We start from the raw sequence: 22,955 nt of genomic DNA on the forward strand, positions 1-22,955 counted from the left end.
TTGGGCAGTTTTAACCTGGGGTCTTTCGTGGGACTGTAGTCATCTGAAGAGCACGTGCTCTAGGGCTGGATGACCAAGAGGGCTCCCCCTGTGGATGGTAGTGGAAACTGACCAGGAGCTGGGAGCTCTTCTTTGGCTGTCAAGTCTACAGGTGCCCTGGCCAGGACACTTGAGTTTTCAAGCCTGGTGGCTGAGTTCTGACAGGGGCATTCCAAGAGCAAGCATTCCAGGCAGAAGCTGTAAGGCTTGCTTTAACCTACCTTTGGAAGCTCCAGAATGTCATGTTTGCTTTGTTCTATTGATCAAGCAAGTCACTCTAGTCAGCCTACTTTCAAGGGGAGGGGACTTAAGACTCCATTTCTTGTGTTTTTTTTTAAGATTTTATTTATTTGAGAGAGAGAGAGAGCTTGAGAGGGGTAGGGTCAGAGGGAGAAGCAGACTCCCTGCCGAGCAGGGAGCCCGATGCAGGACTCGATCCCGGGACTCCAGGATCATGACCTGAGCCGAAGGCAGTCGCTTAACCAACTGAGCCACCCAGGCGCCCCAAGACTCCATTTCTTGATGGGGTGTGACAAGAACACAGGTGTTATGGCTGTGACCATCTTTGGAAAATACAACCAAAAGATGTCGACCCCTGACCCTTCTGCTTCCCATGTCCTCTTTCCTGCTTTGTTTTTTAAATCTCTAAGAGTACATAATCAATAGTACTGTATTTGTTGCCAGTGATAAAAGTCGAGCTCTCAAGGAAAAATCAAAATTTTGGTAAATTTGTATACACTCCTCATTTTCCTTCTTTTTCTTACATCAGGAATTTAACAGCTTCCCCAAACTTAATGACTTTTCTGATGAGATTAGTAGTGATGTTAATGAATATGAATTTTTTATATTGTATAATTAAGTGAGTTAACTTTTGGAAGATCTGCATAATTTAATAGACCAATATTTTTCAGATAATCAATGCATGATGTTACAAAATCATGAATAGGTGAAAGCCATTTAAAGTGCAAGGCTGACTAATGGATTTTAGTGTAACAGAGTATGAAAATCATTAATATGATTTCAGATTCCACATTGCAGCTAACTCTGTTTTGATCTCTGAATTGTCAGTAATTTATTTTTTTTTAATTGTGGTAAATGTACATAATGTGAAATTTACCATTTTAACCATTTTTTAAAGTGTGCAGTTGAGTGGCATTAGGTGTATTCATATTGTCGGGCAAGCATCACCCATTACATCTCCAGAACTTTTCATCATCCGCAACTGAATTCCTATATCTATTAAACAATAATTCCCATTTCCCTCTCCCAGCAGGATCTAAAAAAACTATTAAAATACTTTTCCCTTTTCTAAGTGCATATCTGTGGGAGGCTGGATTTTCTTTAGATACTTCAGTTAAAACAACTTGTCACAACAGATTGAATGCAGAAGCAGATATAAGTGGTCATATGTATTAGTTTCCCATTACTATATAGCAAATAACCACAACCATAGTAGCTTAACACAACTCCCATTTATATCAGTTTCTATGGGTCAGGAGTCTGGGTTCAGATGGGATCCTCGGGGTCTTTGCACAAGGTCTCACAGGCTAGAATTAAGGTGTTGGCCAGGGGTTCAGTTTCACCTAAGGCTCAGGGGTCCTTGTCCAAGGGCACTGCTTGTTGGCAAAATTCAGTGCCTTGGAGTCGTAGCACCAATGTCCCTGTTTTCTGGCTAGCTGTTGGCCAGGGGCTGCTCTCGGCAACTCACGGGTCCCATCCCTGCCATATGACAACATCAGTCCTTGTTTTCCATCACATTGTGGCTTACTTCTCCAAAGCCAGCAGGAAAATCCCACTCTAGTCTGCTATGATGGAGTCTTATATAATGTAACGTAATCCTAGGGGTGACTCTATCATCACCTTTGCCAGATTCTTTTGGCGAGGAGCAAGTCATGGGTTCTCCTTCACTCCCAAGACTCACTGAGGTCATCTTAGGGTGTGTGCACTCCAGACATTACGGATGTACAAAAACATAAAACAATGTCACTCTTCTCACTATTCAATATATATAAATTAAGTAAATATGTACATTTATAATTAAAAATATGTTATTCATGTTCATGTGTAATGGGTTTCTAGCTGTTATTTTAAATGAATTGGTAAAGATTGAATTTTCCAATTTTACTTTCTAATACAGTAAATATTGATGGTTATAACGCTTATAAACAATAGGTCTTCGGGCTCCTTAATAAATTTTATGAGTATGAAGTGTCCTGAGACCAAAAATATGAGAACTGTTAATATAATAAATCCTAATGGCAAACAGATTATAAACGACAAACAGTTGGCATTTTCCAAATGCTTTCTGTGACTCAAAGAAATACATTTCACGTTGTGACCTAGTATACATATACATACATACATTCATGGATATAGAACCAAGGCAAAAGTTTCCTGAAGTAATATTTATCCTTATCTGCCGTACACGCTGATATTTTCTACTCTATTGCTTTTCTTTTAAAAATTCCTAGTCATAATCTGGGCCGCCTGGGTACTCAGCCGGTTAAGCTCCTGACTCTTATTTTGGCTCAGGTCATGATCTCAGGGTCCTAGGATTGAGCCCTGCATCAGGCTCTGCTCAGTGGGAAGTCTGCTTGGGATTCTCTCGCTCTGCCCCTCCCTACGCCCCTCTCTCTCTAAAATGAATAAATCTTTAAAAAAGAAAAAAATAAATCTTTAAAAAAGAAAAAAATTCCTAGTCATAATCCAATACATGGATTTCATGAAGCACTCAACAGGTTAGGACCTGAAGTCTAAAAATCCTGGCTTATCACAGAGCTGCTTGAAAAACATTTAAAAATACAGTTTTTCAGGGCTAAGTACTATTTCCACCTAAGTGAATAGGAAAGGGAAAGAAAAGAGTGAATCCACATTTCTCCTCCCTTGAAGCGCTCTTGTGATACTTATCTGGGGATTACCCGATTCTGGCCAGGGAAGGACTGAGTCATGAGAGTACATATTCTGGGTTATTCCACATTAGACAATTAGTTATCCTAAGCAGAAATGTCTCCAAGCAAAGAGAAGGCATTACTGAAATGCCCAGCACGATGCTTCTGGCAGCTGTGAGTGTGATAGGCTGTTCTTAGAGGACAGGATTTTATCGGAAGAGAAGCAATTTTCCAGGAGTCCAGAGAACTAGGTGCAAGTCACTGCTGGGGGGGGGTGGGGAGGCCTTTGTAACTGATGAGAAGGAGGTTCAAATTCTAGTATACCAGTTACTTTTTTTATGACCTTAGAAAAGTCACCAACTACCTAAACCCCCACCTCTTTCTCTCTAGAGTGGGGATAAAAATACCTGCTTTGCCGTGTTGTTTGTGTGGGTAAAATGAGGCAATGTGTGCACCATGCTCAGCATGAGCCTGGCACACATAGTGTTCTAAGATGGCAGGTCCTTTTCTTGCCAGTGATTTGCTCTTTGATGTTGGGCACACTGGAAAAGGTGCTGCTGCCTCATCTACGTCCCAGGGTAACTGTGGAGGCCAATGAAGAAAAATGGATCGCAGGACAGCAATGTGATGTGATGTGCCGTTAGATGGGAAGGAGGTGCCCAGAATGGAGCCTGGGGAATCAGCCTGCCCCATGGGGACAGCCGCTGAGGACACAGAGGGTAGGGGAGCGGGTAGAAAGCAAGAGTGTACGAAGCAAGGTGCCTCTGAGCATGGAGAGAGGGGCTCAGAGTAATCCCCTTGCGGTTCCAGGAGCTGTATATGCCTCAATCTCAGTGAATCCCCACAACACCAGCGTCAGGTAAATATTATTACTCAACTGAGAAAACTGAGACTCAACAAGGTTAAATAACTGGGCCCAGGTCACAGAAAAGGAGAGGATGTGATGTGGCAGCAGCAGCTGCTGCCCGGGCCAAGAGCCATCCCGGCAGACTTGTGGTTGGAGGGGAGAGGTGGACTGGCTGTGGCTCGGGAAGACCAGCCCGCCGCTCCGCCCCCCCCCCCCCCCCGCCCCCCGCCGGGGAGCCCACAGCCCACGAGACGACTCTCTGGCTGAGCCTCCCATGACCACCAGGGGGCGCTTACTGGCCCTTCTGCAAAGGAGACCCCTCTTGGTTCTCAGGACCGGCTTTGGTCTGAGGACTGCTTTAGCGCCCGGTGGATCAGAGTGTCACCAGTGATGGCACCTCCCCTCCCACTCACCTTTGCCAGCTGCCTCGTGGTCTTGCCTACCCCTCCACTTACTGGATTCCAACTCTCTGTCTCTCTCTTATACACACACACACACACTCAGCCTCATGAATAGTTTCTACAACAGATGCCAGATAATTGTCATCTACCGAATGGTATTCCTCCAGGTTTATACAAAACAGCTCAGAATCCATCATTCATTCCATCTTTCCAGTTGCTATAAAATGGTATTTTCAGCATTCTGTAAAAGATACATCTCATCTGCAAGCATCTCCTGAACACTGCTAAGCAAAGATGATAAACATCTATGTGACAGTCTTGCAATCAGCCGTCTCTAACATAACATAAGGCCAATATAATAGCTCCAAAGTGCATTCATCTTCTACTGAAATGAAATTATTTAGTCATGTATTAGATTCAAATAGATTCAGATGTGACGAGAGAATTTCCTGAGTTCCCCCGCAAAGAGTAAACTAAAACAGTGGTTCTCAGCCTTGTCTGCACAATGGACTCACCTGGAGTGATTTAGAAAACCTATGCCTGAGTTAAAAAAAAAAAAGAAAGAAAGAAAGAAAACCTATGCCTGAGACCCATCCTGAGTTTCTGATTTATTGAGTGTGGGATGCAGCTGGGCACTGGAATAAAAGCTCCCCTGATGATCTAATGTGCAGCCAAAGCTGAGAACCACAGATCTGAAATATTAGGGCAATCAGGTTCAAGAGCAATGATTAAAGAACTGGGTCTGGATATCCCAGAGGAAGGACGGTGACAAATGATCTTCAGTGTGCCCTGTCGACTTTCCATTATCTGTACTAATTGAAAGGAAAACTGTCACAAGCAACTGTCAGATCTTAAATTTGAAAGTTCCTTTCTAGTTTGCAATGCATTTGATCTTATTTTAACCTCACCACAGCCTGGGAGGTAGACAGCATAGCTATGCTTATCTGATAGATGAGGAACAGGAGGAGCCTTAGAGAAGTGAGGGATTTGCAAAGTTGGAAGTGGGAGAACCATTTTGTGAAAACTATAACCCAGAATTTCTAGCAGCCCCAAAGTCCCAACAGTTTTATCCACACTGTTAAACTCTCCCCCACCCACCGAGGTAGAGCAAAATCTGTTCACGAGTCAAAGATAGGAAACCTTTTAAGAGCAGATGGAGTGGCAGAGAGAAAACCAACCAAAATGAAAAGTTCCTCAGCAGATTACAGTGAACATGGCTTCATCTCAGGGATTATGAGAAGAAGTTGCTGCTTTATTTTTTCCTCTATATATCTACATCTAGGCTGAAGATTGATGCGGCAACAGAAGCTTAGACTGTCAAGGGAACTTTCTAGATTTCTCATCCATGTGACCTTCAGCTGGAGTCTTATATGTGGCCCTTGAAGCAAAAATAAAGGGGGTGAGCCTCTGTGAATTACCTCAATGTGGAAGTGAAGGCGATACTAAGTTCTTTGAAAGAGCTAAGATGATATTACAATAGTAATAGGGAGAATAATTTTAATATTAAGCTATTCAGATTTTCAAAGAATACATCTTTGGAAACTGAGATTTTAGGTTGCTCTCTTATTCAGAGCTAGAGTAAACTTTGGCAGCTGTTTTGTTTTGTTTTGTTTTGTTTTGTTTTGTTTGTGGGGCCATGTGTGTATTTCCCATCCACTTTCCTCCTTCACTGCATGTGGTCCTAGTGGGGCTCCAGGCCCTTAGATGGGCTTGAGGTCTACCAGCAGCAGTAACTGGTCCAAGGGTGGCTTGCATCCCATGCAGGGGTAATCACAGTATGTGCTGGGTACAGATCGGAAACCCTAGCATCTGCAAAGAGAACCCCCAGATCTCAATGGTTTACCAAATAGGAGTGTATTTGTAATTCACTCTAAGTCCAGTGTGGCCCTCCATGGAGTCATTCAGGGACCCAGGCTCCTTTCATGTTGTGGCTCCATTCTCTTTCTGGACCTCAGAGTCTGCTCTATTCAGCCAGCAAAGGGAGAAAGAGAATAGGAAAATCACTTTTGGGAGGTTTCTATGGGCTAGGCCAGAAGCAGAGACTTTCATATCTGCTCACATTCCATTGGCCAAACTCATTCACATGGCCACTCCAGAGGCAGGGGAGGCTGGAATGCCATCTAGTTGTGATCCCAAGAGAAGGAGGAAGCAGTTTTGGTGACTGACCAGCCAAGCTCTGCCAAAAGGCCTTTCTCTGGGATTGGTATATGGATGTTGGGAGGGCCAACCTGGGGTCATACCAGCCGGCATCTACCACTCTAGAAGACAAGTAAACCACCACACAGACGGAGGCAGAGCCAGGAGCTGGAGCAAGAGAGAGAGAAGGGGAGAGAGAGAGAAAAGAAGGAGAAGGAAGAAAGGAGGGGGGGGCATGGGAGGAGGAGGAGATGGGGAGGGGAGGTGAGAGCACATTCCACTGTATGAGCAGCTTTGGGTAGTAACAACGCTGGACTCCCAACTATGGGTGCCATCAGGAACAGCCACGTGAGTGCCAAAGTAAATTTGAGCCCCTTGTTAAAAGGTTATTAAGAGTTTCAAGACAGGGGCACCTGGTGGCTCAGTCGGTTAAGCGTCTGCCTTCAGCTCAGGTCATGATCCCGGGGTTCTGGGATCGAGCCCTGCGTCAGGCTCCCTGCTCAGTGGGGAGTCTGCTTCTCCCTCTCCTCCCTGCTTGTGATCTCTCTCACTATCTCTGTCTCTCTCTCTCTCAAATAAATAAAACCTTGAAAAAAAAAAAGTTTCAAGACAGCCATAACAAAGCATTAAACCAAGTATGGGCTGTTCTGGGTGTGGGGCCCTGTGTGACTTTAGAGGTAGTGAAGCCGACCCCGGGGGTCACAAATGTCCTTTGGTCTTTCTGCCAATCTGATCTGGGTTTCTCTCACCACCAACTAAAACTCCTGATGAATACAACAACATTGCCCTAGACCCTGTCCCCAAGAGGTTGTAAACCCTCCACTTTTGTTAAGTGATAATAAATCTGCAGTGTGTTTACAAGTCCTGGCATGGAGTTCTGTATACAGTGGATGTCAATAAGGATTGATTAAGTCAGTTTTTCCTGGAGGCAGGAATCAGGACCAGCCTGAGCTCTGGAGGTTTGTTCTGGTTGTAGGACCCTATGAATCGGCCTAGAGATGTACATGTCTTTTGGCAAGAGATAAGTCCCCCCAAGATTTCATAGTATACTTTTGTTCTTTGTAAACTAAATCCCATTTTCAGTACGTACCCCTTAAGGAACTTCATGGGGAATTATTTTGTTGGGCCAAGAACTGTTCCTTTCAAAAGTGCAGATTCTCTGAAATTGAATTTGCTTAAAGTGAGGTGTGTGCATGCTGTCCCCTAACCCCCTGCTCTCAGTTCCACGATAAATGCCTGCTCCGAGGAGCAGAAGCTTCCAACCCCTCTGCATACCACCCAGCCCTCACCGCCAGACAAAAGCAAGAAGGTTTGACAGAAAAAAGGGGTGAATCACCCACGTACCCCTATCTCTGGACCCTGACAGACTTGATTGGAGTTACACGGCGCTCTGTGGTTTACCTTAGGGAGAGCTTTCCCCTTGTTGGTTTCTGCATCATCTTCTGAATCCCAGAAAGAATTAATTTAAGCATTTATTTGGTCTAGGCCTGAGCACTTAGGGAAAGTACAGTCTTTCCAGAGTCCTTCTGCCTCTGTCTCTTCCCAGAGAACCTGTTTCTAGTAAGGTCAAAATGCTAAGTAGAAGTGTCTCCCTCAGGGCCTACACTGAACAAGGAAAGGCACGGGCAGAAGAAGGGATGATAGCCATCTGGGTTCATTTCGAGACCACACACACTTGGGTCATTTTGACCAAACATGCCCTTGGGAAATCCTACCTCCTCCAGGCAGCCTTCCAGAGTAATTCAGAGAAGAGCCAAAAGCTCGGTTTTGTTTTATCCAGCTAGAACCCTTAGGTAACCGCACCCCTGCCCCATGTCCTTTACAGTTACTACACATACTTGATGAATAAATGAATGAATGAATTCTTAAGGAGTGTATTGACCACATACAATGTGCCAGGCATATTCTGGGAGATACACACTCAAATCAGACATGGACCCTGGCCTCGTAGAACTGAATCCAATGAATGATGTGGATAAATCCTAAATGCTTCAGTGTTCATTCATTCGTGGTGTCTTCAGCTCCACTGTGTCCCTGCCCTCTAAGTTGGTGTCCACATGCACCTATCCATTAAGCACATTTGTAAAGTGCCTACTCTGTGCCCAGAAGGTAGAGACTCAGAGATGAAAGACCTGGTTCCTGCGCTGAAGGATTTCACAGACCATTGGAGGCAGCCGAACGGCCCGGAGGGGGAAGGAGTGACCAGAAACACCACCTAAGTTTACATCCCTGTGTGAGAGGTACAGTGGTGAGGCTTAGTAGTGTGGTTCTGAGAGGGGATCCAGATCCTTATCTGGAACGCTGAGAAGCAGTGAGACAAGTGAAAGGAGCCCTGACTTCCAGGTCTAGGCGGGCCCCTTGCTTATCACCTGAGACCAAACAGAATGCGCCTTGCCTGACGGTCAAGATCACAAGGAGATCAAGTGGATCAAGTGCAAAGGACCATTCAAATGTTAATAAAGGAATTTTCTTTTTCTTTTTTTTTTTTTTAAAGATTTTATTTATTTATTTGTCAGAGAGAGGTAGCGAGCACAAGCAGGGGGGAGTCAGGCTGAGGGAGGAGACTCCCCACTGAGCAAGGAGCCCGATGCGGAACTCGGTCCCAGGACCCTGGGATCATGACCTGCACTGAAGGCAGACGCTTAACCAACTGAGCCACCCAGGCATCCCAATAAAGGAATTTCTTGAAGACAGAGCCATTTCTGTCCTTAGCAATATTGTTGGCCTGGCCTATGTGGATAAGAGATGTATTTCTCCAGGCCCTTTTACACTTCAGAGCAGTATCTTTGCCCAGCACCTTGATTCCTTTTCTACTAAGGACAGGAGAACCTCAACTAGATCTCCTCTGTCCTGTGTTCTGGAGCCTGGACACTTAGGGAGAGCCTAGCAGAGGCCCGCAGCCCGGAGTAGGGGCCAGAAGTTGAATCTAAGCTGTGAACCTCTGGACTCAGCTACACAGAGGGGAATAGCTTGTTCCTGGGAATGGAATTCTCAGCACACCAAATCCTAGCTGGGAGGGGAGACGGGGCTGGAGAACTTCCAAGTTTGCCTGCAGGGCTTCAGGAACGTTGCATTTGTTCCAGCAAGGTAATTGTAACTGGAATGCAGCACAATCAAAGGTGCTAGAAAACACTCCAAAACACGCCTGTTGGCTTATGAAGGCCTTTCTCAAGACTATAACAACTCTGGGGAATTTTTAGAAGCTTTAAAAAATCATTCTGTTATTTTTGCCTTGAGTACGATAAAGTCCTGATTTTTAGTCTATGTTTTTATTTTTAGATTAGCACCTGGCTAAATATAATAATGCTAATTTAATACTCTATGTAATAACATTCATAAAAAGAAACAGATGCCAATTTCCCCATTTAACAAATGATGCGAGGTGTTAAACTGATTTAAAATAACTGTCTAAAAATGATTTGTCGATGAATAAATTTTGAAATAACATATTGTGTTATGTTGGGGAGCCATAGGAATATTAAGACAGACTGAGATTTCACTACATGTTGAATAATGGCATCCAAAATAAACAAACTATTTTCATTACCTACTACTAGAATTCTTGAGATCCCCCCGCCAAGTTATTTTGATACATTTTAGTGTTTTGTTTCTAAATGGCAAGGAAAGAGGAGGTTTTAGGTTGCTATTTGCAAGCATGTCTCAGAAAATAAAGCCCACGGACAGGGAGAGCATTTTCATCAGATGAAAAGTCAAATGAGATATATTGCCACTACTGATTTTTAACATTACTTTTCAAGGTATTAGAGAGTCTTGGTTGGTGTGGAACAATTTTAATCAAATGAAAATAACAAGGAGCTGAATAAAGAGCATCCTTAGGCTAATTTGCAGAATTATCCTCATTTATGTGCTGTCGTTAACTTATTGCATATTAACACTGATGTTCCATAAATACCTTCTATTTAAGCAATTCTTCATTGTGAAATTAAATAAACTCTATATGACCACGTATAAAACAAATTACAAATTTCATGCCAATTTGCGGGGCTTGATTAGATCCTCAGTCAAAGAAATAAAACTGCAAAAGTCACTTGTTGGGAATAGCTAGTGAAATTTGAATATGGACTAGATATTAGATGGTATTAAGGAATTACTGTTAATTTCATTGGGAGGGATAGTACAGCACTGGAGTTACACAGGAAACTTTCCTTCTTCCTTTGCAGTGCATACTGAAGGGTTCAGGGCTGAGATGTCATGCTGTCTGGGATTTATATTAAAGGACTTCACCAAAAAATAGATTAAAGCAAATCTGGCAAAATGTTAATAACTACTAAGCCTTGGTGATTGGCATATAGAGGGTTCTTACACTTTTTGCTATACTTTTCTTTTTTTTCTTTTTTTTTTTTAAAGATTTTATTTATTTATTTGAGAGAGAGAGTGAGAGAGAGAAAGAGCACAAGAGGGGGGAGCGGGAGAGGGAGAAGCAGACTCCCTGCCAAGCAGGGAGCCCGATGCGGGACTCGATCCCGGGACTCCAGGATCATGACCTGAGCCGAAGGCAGTCGCTCAACCAACTGAGCCACCCAGGCGCCCTTGCTATACTCTTCTGTTTGAAAATTTTTATAATAACAAGATTTAAAGAAAAATTCCATGAAGTAAAAGAAAATGTAACCAAGCGTTCCCACCCCCACTGGCTCCGTCTAGTGGCTGGCGGTGTTGATCGGAGGGGAGGCGGACAGCCCTGCCCAGCCCTCACAGGGCTCTACCCACCCCTCCATGTGGCCAGTTGGCCACCACCACACACTTGCGGGGAGGCTCTCCAACTGTTTCGTTCTTTTATCTGTTCTTACTGGAGTTTTATAGATAGAAATTGAGGCTGACATCATTACTTCCTTTAATGACTTGAATCCAGCCAGAGGAGCAACTTCTCACAGGTTTGAGGGTCAGCAGTTGGAATTCAGTGCAGTAGGACAACCCGTGTCTGAGGCTGGTGGGTTCTGTCTGTCTTGACTGAGGTGGGCAGGGAAGGCTTTCATGGATGGCCAGTGACTCCAACTTAAAAAGGAACATGCTGTTGAAAGTCTCAGATCTTCCTTTTCTTTGGGGAGGGTAGGTTCATGTAGGGTGGTGGGGAAGGAGGAAAACAGTAGATATTCTCTTTTTTTTTAAACATTTTAAAATTTAAATCCAATTAATTAACATATAATGTATTATTGATTTCAGAGGTACCAGCCTGTGACTCATCAGTCTTATATAATACCCAGTGCTCATTCCATCGCATGTCCTCCTTAATGTCCATCACCTGGTTACCCCATTTCCCCACCCCCCCTCCCCTCCAGCAACCCTCAGTTTGTTTCTCATGATTAAGAGTCTCTTGTGGTTTGTCTCCCTCTCTGGTTTCATCTTGTTTTATTTTTTTCCTCTCTTCCCCTATGATCCTGTTTTGTTTCTTAAATTCCACGTATCAGTGAGATCATATAATTGTCTTTCTCTGATTGACTTATTTCGCTTAGGATTATACCCTCTAGTTCCATCCATGTGGTTGCAAATGGCAAGATTTCATTTTTTTGATGGCTGAATAATATTCCACTGTGTATATATACCACATCTTTCTCCATTCATCTGTCGATGGACATTTGGGCTCTTTCCATGGTTTGGCTATTGTGGACACTGCTGCTATAAACATTGGGGTGCAGGTGCCCCTTTGGATCACTACATGTGTATCTTTGGGGTAAATACCTAGTAGTGCAATTGCTGGGTCGTAGGGTGGCTCTATTTTCAACTTCTTGAGGAACCTCCATACTGTTTTCCAGAGTGGCTGCACCAGGTTGCATTCCCACCAACAGCGTAAGAGTGTTCCCCTTTCTCCACATCCTTGCCAATATCTGTCATTTCCTGACTTGTTAATTTTAGCCATTCTGACTGGTGTGAGGTGGTATCTCATTGTGGTTTTTATTTGTATTTCCCTGATCCCAAGTGATGTTGAGCATGTCTTCTTTGGAGACATGTCTGCTCATATCTTCTGCCCAATTCTTGAGTAGTTATTCTCTCAATTGACCTCCTCTGACCGCCTGCACCCCACAACTAGGTTGACGTTGACACTCCATTCCCTCAAAAAACACCCTGACCCCCATCCAGGGTACCCAGAAAGCTCACAGCTAGTTGATTCTATTCTAACTCCCCCCAACACTTCCGCCCCTACCAAGTGACCTGTCTGCTTACCGAGGGTCACTTCTGCTTGTCCCAAACTTGTTTACACCAGCCGTTCTTATTGGTATGACTAAAGGACACACAAGCCAATAAAACTTAAGTGTGGAGTTCTCATCAGACCATCCACACATGTCACAGAAGAATGAACATAGCTTGGCAATTGAATGAACTTTTTTTTTATGTCTTAACATAAAATATGTAAGAAGCTTAAGGTGTATATTTTCATTTAAGTGCTTTTCAACTGCTACCGATTATGTAATGAGACAACTCCTTCATCCTGACTGTATTGGATAAGAGGTTTTCCATCATCTTATGATTTTCTGTCCAGACTTGAATGAAAATAATCCCAAACCAGATCATTAAAAAATTATTTTTTTCTACTGAGCTTGGTCAGGGAATATATGGATTTTCTTCCCCATTGACTTATCTCCTGGCATTTTATTTAGACTAATTATTAAGATCCACCTGCATTTTCTGAGCATGCACTGATAGTTGGGGACATACACCTTCCCCACCCATCCCCCTGCACCCCACTTCAGCGCAGGGTATGTGGGGAAGCCACCTGACCTTCCAGACATTGGAGCACCACATGTCTATTATCAAGGGCTGACTGTATTAGAAATAGAAGGACAGTGAAGCCTGGTAGAGAGGCTCTTCTAGAACATTTCACTTGGTTCTTTGAGGCCAGTTAGAGATTTCAGTATCACTTTCCTTGGTGTGACCAGTTACAGAAGAGACCCTGGAATCAGACCTGGACTCTCCAGAGCAGTGAGGAGGAAGGCCCTGAAGCTTCACCTCTGGAAGGAGCTGCCAGGTATTGGCCACATCCCACATGATGATACTCTTGGTGTAGGGTAAGGGCATCCTACCTCTGATCCCAGCTGCCTTAGACCTCCATGCCAATTCCATGGTCAGAGATGTGTCAGACCACAGGCAGGTGGAGACATAGCCCTTGGACCTGTCCCACCATAGCCCAGGACTCAAGGACTCAAGGGAAGAGACTTTGCCTACAGGAACAATCTCATGGCCCATGGGGATCTGGCTGCAATTTAAGGTATAAGAATCTGACCCTCTCTGAGCCTCAGTTCATTCATTTCACTAGGTGAGGAGAATGGACCTGTTGGCTTTTGTGGTCCCTTTCAGCTCTGCCTGTCCAGGGGGCGGTGACCTACCTGCAGTGGTGAGACCAGCCACCAGCAGTCACCAGCAGAGAATACACACTACCCAACAAGTCCCTCCTTACTCAGGGTGAGGGGGTGAATAGGACATCCCTGAATTGAGGGAGAGAACCCAGGTCTTGGCAAAAAGTCAGGGCAACTCTTCCCCTTCCAGACAGAAGCAGAAGATGTGGATGGGGCAGGGGTCTGTCTGCCAAGACCCCGAATCTCTGCAAGGCAGGACAGGGGATGCTCCAGCTGACTTGTGGGAGGGGGGAGGGAGGGGATCGCTGTTGCTCCAAGCCCTAACCCTAAAAAAAAGTTCATTCAATCAGCCTCGCAGCTGATGGGGGAGTGCGGGCCCGGAGGGGTTGCTCCATCTTACAGGAATGTCTTGGGATGGGGCCACCTCTTCGGCCCCTTGTCAAGGGCGGGTGGGGAGGTTCCAGGACTCGGGACCAGTCACCGGCCTATCATGCCCTCCCACAGGTGGCTCAGCTCCTGGGCAGGGGAAGGCATGGGTCAGTCCTCTTTGGGCACCCGGAACTCGGGCATGCTCCAGGTCCGGAGCGGCGGCGGCATGTCCCGCTCCACGTCCTCCGAGATGGTCCGGATGTCACTGGTGAAGGGGGAGATGCGCGCGCGGGTCTTGAAGGTGGCCAGCGCCAGGTTGCCGCGGGGCCGCAGGCTCCACTGCCGCGTCAGCTTGTGGGCCTCCTCCTCCTGCTTCATTCTCTCCAGGACCTCCTGCAGCACCGAGCGGAAGAGCTGGGACACCTCCTGCACCTGGGGCTCCTGCTCGGCCAGCAGCTGCCGGAACCTGTGCGCAGAGCAGGAGAGGTGCTGCGGGTGAGTCATGTGGTGTGGCGCAGAGCAGGTGTCTAAACCGCCTCCTGTGCACGCCCAGTGGTCACTTCCCCTTTCCGCCACCTCCTCACTCCTGACGTCAATCAGAGACCACCGCACCTCCTTATTGCTCCAGCCGGGGCTGACTTCAAATCCCCGCTCTGCTACTTCCTCTATGGGCCTCAGCTTTCTCATCTGTAAACTGGGGTCATAGCTACCATTCTGTGGGGCTTATGAGCTAACATATGTAAAGATCCTGACATTGACCTTGGGTTATCGATGCCAGATTATCAATGCCATGACCTGGCCTTACCTGTTGGAGGCTTTCTGGCTAACCTCTCCCACCCTTCTCCCCCTGGTGGCCAGAGGGATCTTTTCGAAATGTCTGATGATATCACTGCCCTGTGATAATCCTTCCATAGCTCTTGGCTACCTGCTGGGTGAGGTTTTCCTCTGCCTGAAATGTCTTTGCTGAGAGCTCAAAGGGAAGGATGGTTATTAGCAAGTCCACTTAATGGTTTCCTCCACCATATTGCCAGTCAGGAATTCTCACACTTTTCCGCAGTGAGACAGGAAATGTGGGGGAACAATCATGATCATATGTGTGTCCCCGACCTCCCCCTCATTTATGAGGTTTGGTTTACCAGCCTGGATTCTCTAGTCAACACCACCCCCATGACTCACTTCCCCCATCTCCCCCATCCCCAGGTGCTTCTGGAAGTAGGTACATTTTAGGGGGATTCCATAGTATGGAACAAGAGAACCTGGAGGGGGTAAGATTCTTAGCCTGGAGGAAGAAAGGAGGGAGGGGGTGAAAAAGACTACAAAATCCAATGGGGTGTGGATGGGGCTGGAGAAAGAGAAGGAGTTTAAGGAGAAGGAGTTTTAAGGAGAATTCCCAAGAAAAAAGGGGTATAATAGATGCTTACATTGGTTACAGAGATGGGTGACTGAAGATTTGGGGGATGTTCAGATGTTTTATTGTGGATCCGTATTCCTTTACTAGTGTTTGAGAAGTGCAGATGAAGAACTTGGGTAACTTTTGAAATTATTGTTGGTTGTTGGACTACATTTCTTCGACTTCAACATGAACCCAACCGAGACTGGGTCATGTGGGTTAGAACTTTATTAAGGTTACATTTATATTCAGGAACACTGTGGTACCCAAGCTCTAAATCTGTACATGTTCAATGCCCCAGGCCTCTGAATATACTTCACACACACACACACACACACACACACGCACACATGCACAGTCCCCTGAGGCAAATTATTATGAATGCTAGTGTGACCTACGTTAATGAAAAACTGAATTTTGGTAAGATTATCTGGAAAACCTTTCTAAGACAGTAATATAGATGATGAACTGATGAAGGAGAAAGAGCCAGCTGTGTTAAAATCCAGGGTAATGATAATCCAGGGAGAACAGAAAGCTCAAAGGCCTGGGGTTCTCTCCCATCAAAAGTCATGTGCCTCCAGGAGCTGCCTCCAGCCTCCTTCTGAACCCCTAGCTCTGGCCTGGCGTTCTGTGGGCTCTTGCAGATCACTGGGTCATCCAGGTGCCCTGGCTCCAGTCCTGGTGGCGTCAGGCCCCCGCCCCTGCAGCCACATGCCTGGAGCCTACCGTGCACCCGCTGGGCCCCGGGCCCGTGCAGGGGTTACCTGAGGATGGCGGGCCCACAGTAGGATGGGTGGATCTTGGCACAGACGTCTTCTAGTTGCAGCCGCTCACCAGGGCTCAGGTCGTAGGTGGGCCGGGGTGCGCTGGCCAGCCAGCTGTAGTCGACCCCGGTGCAGATCTTGCTGACTGCATTGCCGCGCTCCCACTGCTGCCTCTCGGCCTCTCGCATCTGCCCCGCCAGCTCCATCATGAGCGTCTCCAGCACCGTGTCGGCCGGCCTCCGGGAGGACAGCCTCGGGGGGGCTTCATTCCACCGAAGCCAGGGGATGAGGGACATGGCCCCCCCAGCCCCTGCTGAGACAGGGCAGGAGTGTGTCCTTCTGGGGCCCCTCTGTCGGTTAGGGTGGGGAGAGCAAGGGGGAAGGAGGAGAGCTGGGACCTGTTCCGCCCTCACAGCTGGGTGGCCCGGAGGAAGTTGCTTAACCTTTCTGAGCCATCATTTCTAATTCTGGAAGACAAGATTGGGCTGTCGTGAGAAGCAGTTGTGAATAAACTTGGGGCGCTCTAAGCACCACATAAAAGTACAATAGTCTCATGGTTATAACGATCCCTAGTGCATCCTGATGGCTGATCCCAGAGAAGCTGCCTCCTGAATCCCCGCAAACTCCAAACACAGAAGGAAATATACTGTGGATGGCTGAGCACAATCTTATCCCTACAATTTAAGGGGAAAAAATACATGACTACATCTTCTGTCAACCTAAAAGGAAAACACCCTGAGTTTCTTAATGCCCCAACCTGCTGATAAAGGAAGCTTGGAATTGTATGGGGTTGACCTCAACCTGCAAAGAACACAACTTACCTACCATTCATCCATTCATTCATTCAGAGCATTAATCAAGCACTGTGTATCCATCTGTGGAGGAACACAAACAGGAAAGCATGTCAGGGAGATATCAGTGGAAAGAGGTAAACAGGAGCAGTGAAGCATAGTGTGGGTACTGATGGGGAGGGGAAAGAGTGACTCCAGGGGATGAAGGGGGTCATAGAAGGCTTGTGGACAAGAGCAGGCTGAAGGGGGAATGCCGGCTTCAGACACATGGACTGATGGAAAGGGTGTCCCAGGTGGAGGACCCAGCCAAGGTACAGGAGAGACGTGTGCAAGGAGCATTGGCTGCAGGAGCAGGGACCTTAACTCATCATATTTCCACAAGGTCTTGCACAATACAGGTTTGGTGAATGGCTGACTGGATGGGTGGATAGATGGATGAATGGGTGGATGGATAAATGAACTGCCGTCTCAGGCATACCCTGATGCCTGTCAGAAGTGGGTTTGTGCCTCTGACAGCAGTGAAGGTGAGGGCCATTCCTGGGCCAAAATCTGAAGTGGGTCTTCCAGAAGCCCCAACTCCCCTGTCTATGCCTTTCCCCCTCCAGGGAGCTCCCTGTTCCATGCACCAGTGGTCTCCCTGCCCAGACCTTCCAGATGCCAAGAAAAGTGATCAGATGAACTCAGTCTCAACAACATAGCCATGAGGCATGGAGACACACACATTTTCAGGCAACCCTCCCACCACCCTGTGGAGAAATGAACCGTTAATGCTGGAGAATCAGACACAAATAGGAAAAGTATTATGGGGCAGCAATAACCTTCTGGGGTGGCACCAATGAAACCTTCTCTTTACCTATGAACCACCAATTTCTTTAGCAACCGTTATATTTAGCATGTTTAAAAACTATCATCCTCCACTCAGCCTAAGCCCATCACCGGTAGGGCCTCAGATTACACCCTGACTCCCTCCTGGGAGGTTGGGAGGGAAGGACACAGACCATCAGACCCTGTTCCTAGGGTCAGGACAGTTAGGATCTTTTCTTCTCTGCCCTTAAAGCTGGGCAGTAATGTGGGGAAGGGTGGGGGATGGAGGTGGGCTGTGTTCTGTCCTGAGAGCCATGAGCACCAGGAGCCTCTGCCCAAGGCCAAGGGCTCTGGTTGAATCAGGCGGTGGGACACCTTGTAACTGAAGGTGCTACGTTTCCTACAGTAGCAGGTGTTTGTGTTTTTACAAGTACACCGGTCAGGTTGATGCTTAACAGCAGAAGAGTGAATGGTGTCATTTCAGGTGTTCATTCAAGCCCGTGAAGGGCACTCCGAGTGTGGATGGGTTACCGGTCCCCACCGAGGCTGCCGACGGTGCTGGGCCACTCACAGCCCCACGCTCTCTGCAGTGTCCCTCCCTCCCCTGCCTGGGGACTTAATGCCAGGCTCAGCTCCTCTCTGGAAGCTTTCCCTGACACACTTTTCCTGATGTGACCACTCTCCACTTTGTCCCTTGACTGCACTCCGTACAGACATTTTTCATAGCACCAGGAACACTTTATGGAGCGTGACCATCTACCTCCCCGAAGCTTGTGTGTCATATGTGGGCGAGGACTGTGCCCTATTCATGCTTCCATCCCTGGGCTGGGTAGTACTGCTGTGGTGCTTAATAAATGCCCAACAAGCGAAGGAGTGAGTGAATGCACGAACAGAGGAATGAATGATGAATGCGTGCATGCATGCATGATGGTGAAAAAGCGAGCCCCACAGATCTGACCTCCCCCAAATGAGGGGGCACTCGTCAGCGGCCACGGGAAAGACAGTCTCCTCTGGCCTCCATGGCTCCACACTCTCCCGTCACTCAGAGACTACTCCTGAGGATGAGATATTGGCTGAGCTGTGGGGTCATGAGGACATGTGGGGGATGGTTCCCGCCTCTCTACCCCCCTGAGCCTCACCCTATGATGGTTCCAAACCTGGCTCAGGCCCTCCTTCCCCAGGAAGACATCTTTGGTTAACCTCCCTCAACCCCTCTACCCCAACATGCCCCCCACCATCACCAGGCCATAGTGCACCTGCCCCTCAATCCTGGGCACCTGTCCCTTGAGTTTCACCAGCCCGGAAGATGAATGAATGAGGAAGAGACCAGTGAGGCTCGGGGAGGGATATGACGCCTTGGGAAGAATATAACCTGCCTCAGACACCCTCTGCGCTCCAAACACCCTCCACTCCCTGCCACACCCCTACTGACAGCACATGTCCCAACTAACCTGAGGCTTCCCAACCCAACCCCACTGACCATTCCCTCCTGTGGAAAGAATCTTCCCTTGGGTTCCATTAAGCCACAATCTTTGGTCTAGGTCCTGCCCTGGTCTGCCTCGTGCCTCGGTCTGCCTCCTGGGACTCGCTCTCAGACCCAGTACATCCAATTCCTATTGATTCTTCTAAACTTAAATATTATAATTCTCCTAATTCTGTCCATTCTCTGTCCCTCCTTTAGTTTCGGTCTTGACCATCTGCCAGATATATTACAGCTGCTCCTAGCTGGCAACCCAGGGCTGGTCCTTCTGATCGAATCTTCACTCTGTTTTCCTTTTATTGTGATTTAAAAAAAAAAAAAAAAGCAAATAACATGAAATTTACCATCTGAAAGATTTTTAAGCGTACAGAATAGTAGTGTTAACTATAAGCGCATTGTTATGCAACAGATCTCTGGCACTTTTTCATCCTGCAAAGTTGAAATCCCATACCCGTTAACAGCTTCCACTCAATGATTTAGAAAGCGTGATCTTTTTCTTTTCTTTTTTTTTTTTAAGTAGGCTCCATGCTAAGCCAGGAGCCCAGTGTGGGGCTTGAACTCACAACCCTGAGATCAAATCCTGAGCTGAGATCAAGAGACAGATGCTAACCAACTGAGCCATCCAGGTGCCCTGAAAGTGGGATCCTTCTAAATCATAAGTCTGATCATGTCACCATTTTGTTTTCATTAGCTACCATAACATAGATAGAGCATGGGGTCTGTGAGCTGTGAGCCTGTCACCCCTATAGCTCCCACCCCCTGCAAATTTCACTGGCTTCAAAATATCAATGGAAATCTGAAAAATTGAAATTAATAAATTAATAATTCCAAATTAAAGTTATAAAACCCCTTTCAAATTTTTATTTAAAAATAATTGTAATGTGGATTCATTTTATGACAATGTTTGATGTGATGTGGGGGTGGGGCCTCCAATAGTCCAAGTGTTGTGGCCTGTGAAGGGCTTTAAATTGCCCTGTGTTTAAGCCTGGGCGATTTAAAGGCTTTCAGTTGTGCCTGATGTCCTTAGACCCCTTAATATGGCTTCAGGGCCCTTTATTATGTGGCTCCTGTTTATATCGTCAGCTTCATGTCTCACCAAACTTCCCCTTTCCTCCAGTCCTACACACACACACACTCGCACACTCCCTCTCTCCCAGAATGTGCCCTGCTTTCTCTTGCTTTTAGGCCTTTGCACATATCTAGAACACTCTTTTTCTTTTCTTTTACTGAGGTATAACTGACATGTAACATTATAGTAGTTTCAGGTGTACACACAGTGATTCGATATTCATATATATTGTGAAATCACCCCAATAAGTCTAGTTAATATCTATCCCCATACATGGTTACAGTTGTTTTTTCTGTGATGAGAATTTTTAAGAGGTCTACTCTCTTACCAACTTTCAAACATACAATACAATGTTATTAACTATCCCCAGGACTCCTTTATTTTACACCTGGAAGTTTGTACCTTTGGCCCTCCTGCACCCATGTCACCCCTCTTCCCACCTGCTGCCTCTGGCAACCACCAGTCTATTTTCTATCTATGAGCTCAGTTTTTTTGTTTTTGTTTTGTTTTAGGTTCCACATATAAGTGAGATAATACAGTATTTGTCTTTCTCTGTCTGACTTATTTCACTTAACATAGTACCCTCAAGGCCCATCCACGTTGCTGCAGATGGCAAGATTTCCCTCTTTCTTATAGGTGAGTAAGTATATATATATATATACCACCTTTTCTTTATGCATCGAGCACTTTCAGCACTGTACTGAATAAATCCTACTTCAGCTTTTAGCTCATACTCTGCTTGTATGACGCCCAAACCCTCCCTGACCAGGTTCCGGGGCCTCATCTCTCTGCTCCAGGCTGCTCTGTGCTCACCTCATCCTGGCACAGCCCCAGTGCACCGTGACTGCCTGCATGTCCATCACCCTCTCCAGACCAAGTGAGAAACCAGGTCTTAGGCATCATCCTACCCAGCACCCAGCACCCAGCAGAGGGTCTGACCTACAGCAAGTGTGCAGTGGAGGTCCATAAGTAAATAGAGTAATCAACTTGGATTAATCCCAGAGTGATGGACAGGGTTGCCGTGTGGTGCTTTAGTCCTCATTCCCTCTCTCTCTCTCTCTCTCTCTCTCTCTCTGTGTGTATACAGCTAGGCTAGAACTCTCCCTAGGGAGTCCCTTCCCACTCCAAAACTTCTCACGCTTCCTAAGATCCATTTGGAGGGACTCATCCTTGGGTCAAGCATGGCCCCCTCAAAGGGCTTTTTTTCTTCGTCGTCTGGATTTGCATTTGAGCTGGAAGGAGGCAGCAAGAGAATGGCTCAGCCATAGAGGGTCCTCCTGTGGCAGGGGAATACAGAAGAAAGATGGGAGGCACTGAAGACAACTTTTATCTCCACACCAAACTGGCCTCCACATGTTGGCAGCAAAGCCACTCCAGGCCCGGTCAGGGCACCGCGCGTCTGCTAGGGCACTAGGGCAGTGCCTTGAACAGAACCTCACATTCCCTGTGTCTAAATATTTGTAAGTTACAAATTAGGTTAACAAACTATTAAATAAAATACGTTTTGCTTTTCCTTCCTTGTCAACTGTACCTTCGTAACAACTTGGAGGCTCAGATTCAAACTGAGAATTCTTGGACTCTCAGGAGAGACTTCTTTGCTAGAACATGGAGGCATGTGTTGAGGCAGCTCTGGCTCTCAGCCTGTCCCCCTTCTCTTCTCACACCACGAGGGGCCTGGCAAACATGTGGGGACACCCCAGCGTTCACATCCAAGGCACGTCCACACGCCTACCAACAACCTCTTCTTTGCCACGCTCAGACCTGGGACAGTTGATGTTGGTGACATCGCCCACCCTGAGGAGCCTGGGCCATGGAGCAGGCTTGCTCAGGCTCTGGAAGTGGGCGGGAGCCTGTCTGGGCCAGGAATTGTGGATCTTAGAATGTAAGGCCTGATCTGGAGGCGAAGTGACCTCAGGGTGTGCACGTTTTCCTAAACCCCAGGATCCTTGCCCCAGAGAGGTGAGGCCAGAAGAAAGCCGAAGTGTGGTCTAAAGAGCAACTTGGGGCGGGGCCCCTCTCCCCTGGGTTCAAGGCTGTGCTCCTGACCTGAGCTGGCCCATGGCAGATGGCAGGGGCTAGGCAGGGTGGCCTTACCTGAGTCCTGGGTTCTGTGGGCTCTCGGCATCTCTGGCCCAGGTGGCGGGGGCTCCTAAGGGCAGGGGGCAGGTTCTGAATTTTCTCCGTCCTCCCTCAGCCCTCAGCGGGGCTGGAGCCTTTGACAGAGACAAGGTTTCTACTGGAGCTGTTTCTGTCTCTGGTGCCAGCTGCTGTCTGGGAGGCAGCAGGTCTGATTAAGTTCTTAAAAGGGCAAAGGAGGGGAAGAGGGATAAAGGGAGGGAGAGCAGGACAGAGGCGGGCCGGCCACACAGACGCCAGACGTCATTGGCTTAGCCCATGGCATCCCCGGGGCCTGACCCACAGCCGAGACCCCATGTGAGTCTGTGTTGTGACTGTCTGGGGAAGAATGTGATGGCCAAACGGGGTCCACAAAAGACACCCAGACGGCTCATCAGAACAGCAAGTGTGGTCTTCTCTAGGCACTTGGCACAATTTGGATTCAACTCCTCCCCGCCCCCCAAATCTGGATTAACCCCCCTCCCTCCGTGACAAAGCCAAATTCGTCAGTGTAAGCTTCAGGTCCCCTCACACTCCTGCTCACTGCTGGGC

At 47.0% G+C, this 22,955-nt stretch overlaps 1 protein-coding gene and 1 long non-coding RNA gene across 7 annotated transcripts in view; one reads left to right on the forward strand and one right to left on the reverse strand.

Annotated features, from left to right (window-relative positions):
- Positions 1–21,801, forward strand: part of LOC123846099 (uncharacterized) — a 34,197-nt gene extending 12,396 nt beyond the window's left edge. The window contains exons 2-7 of one of the 6 annotated variants that reach the window (XR_010412271.1): positions 13,205–13,293; positions 14,378–14,485; positions 19,740–19,845; positions 20,801–20,924; positions 21,058–21,257; positions 21,376–21,801. This is a non-coding gene — a long non-coding RNA (uncharacterized LOC123846099). The remainder of the gene's footprint in view (positions 1–13,204; positions 13,294–14,377; positions 14,486–19,739; positions 19,846–20,800; positions 20,925–21,057; positions 21,258–21,375) is intronic. The other 5 variants (XR_010412270.1, XR_010412274.1, XR_010412272.1 and 2 more) reach the window with 5 other exon arrangements.
- Positions 14,027–16,440, reverse strand: RD3 (RD3 regulator of GUCY2D). The gene is made up of 2 exons (XM_045877168.2): positions 16,145–16,440; positions 14,027–14,456 (listed from the first exon to the last, which is right to left on the reverse strand). Exons 1-2 carry the CDS (start codon positions 16,438–16,440, stop codon positions 14,159–14,161), a joined length of 594 nt encoding a protein of 197 aa, XP_045733124.1. The 3' UTR covers positions 14,027–14,158.
- Positions 21,802–22,955: the final 1,154 nt, after the last annotated feature.

The sequence above is a fragment of the Mirounga angustirostris genome, unplaced genomic scaffold (genome assembly GCF_029215605.1).
Source record: "Mirounga angustirostris isolate CCGP_5_RB_7025 unplaced genomic scaffold, mMirAng1.0.hap1 SCAF_6, whole genome shotgun sequence".
Lineage (NCBI taxonomy): Eukaryota > Metazoa > Chordata > Mammalia > Carnivora > Phocidae > Mirounga > Mirounga angustirostris.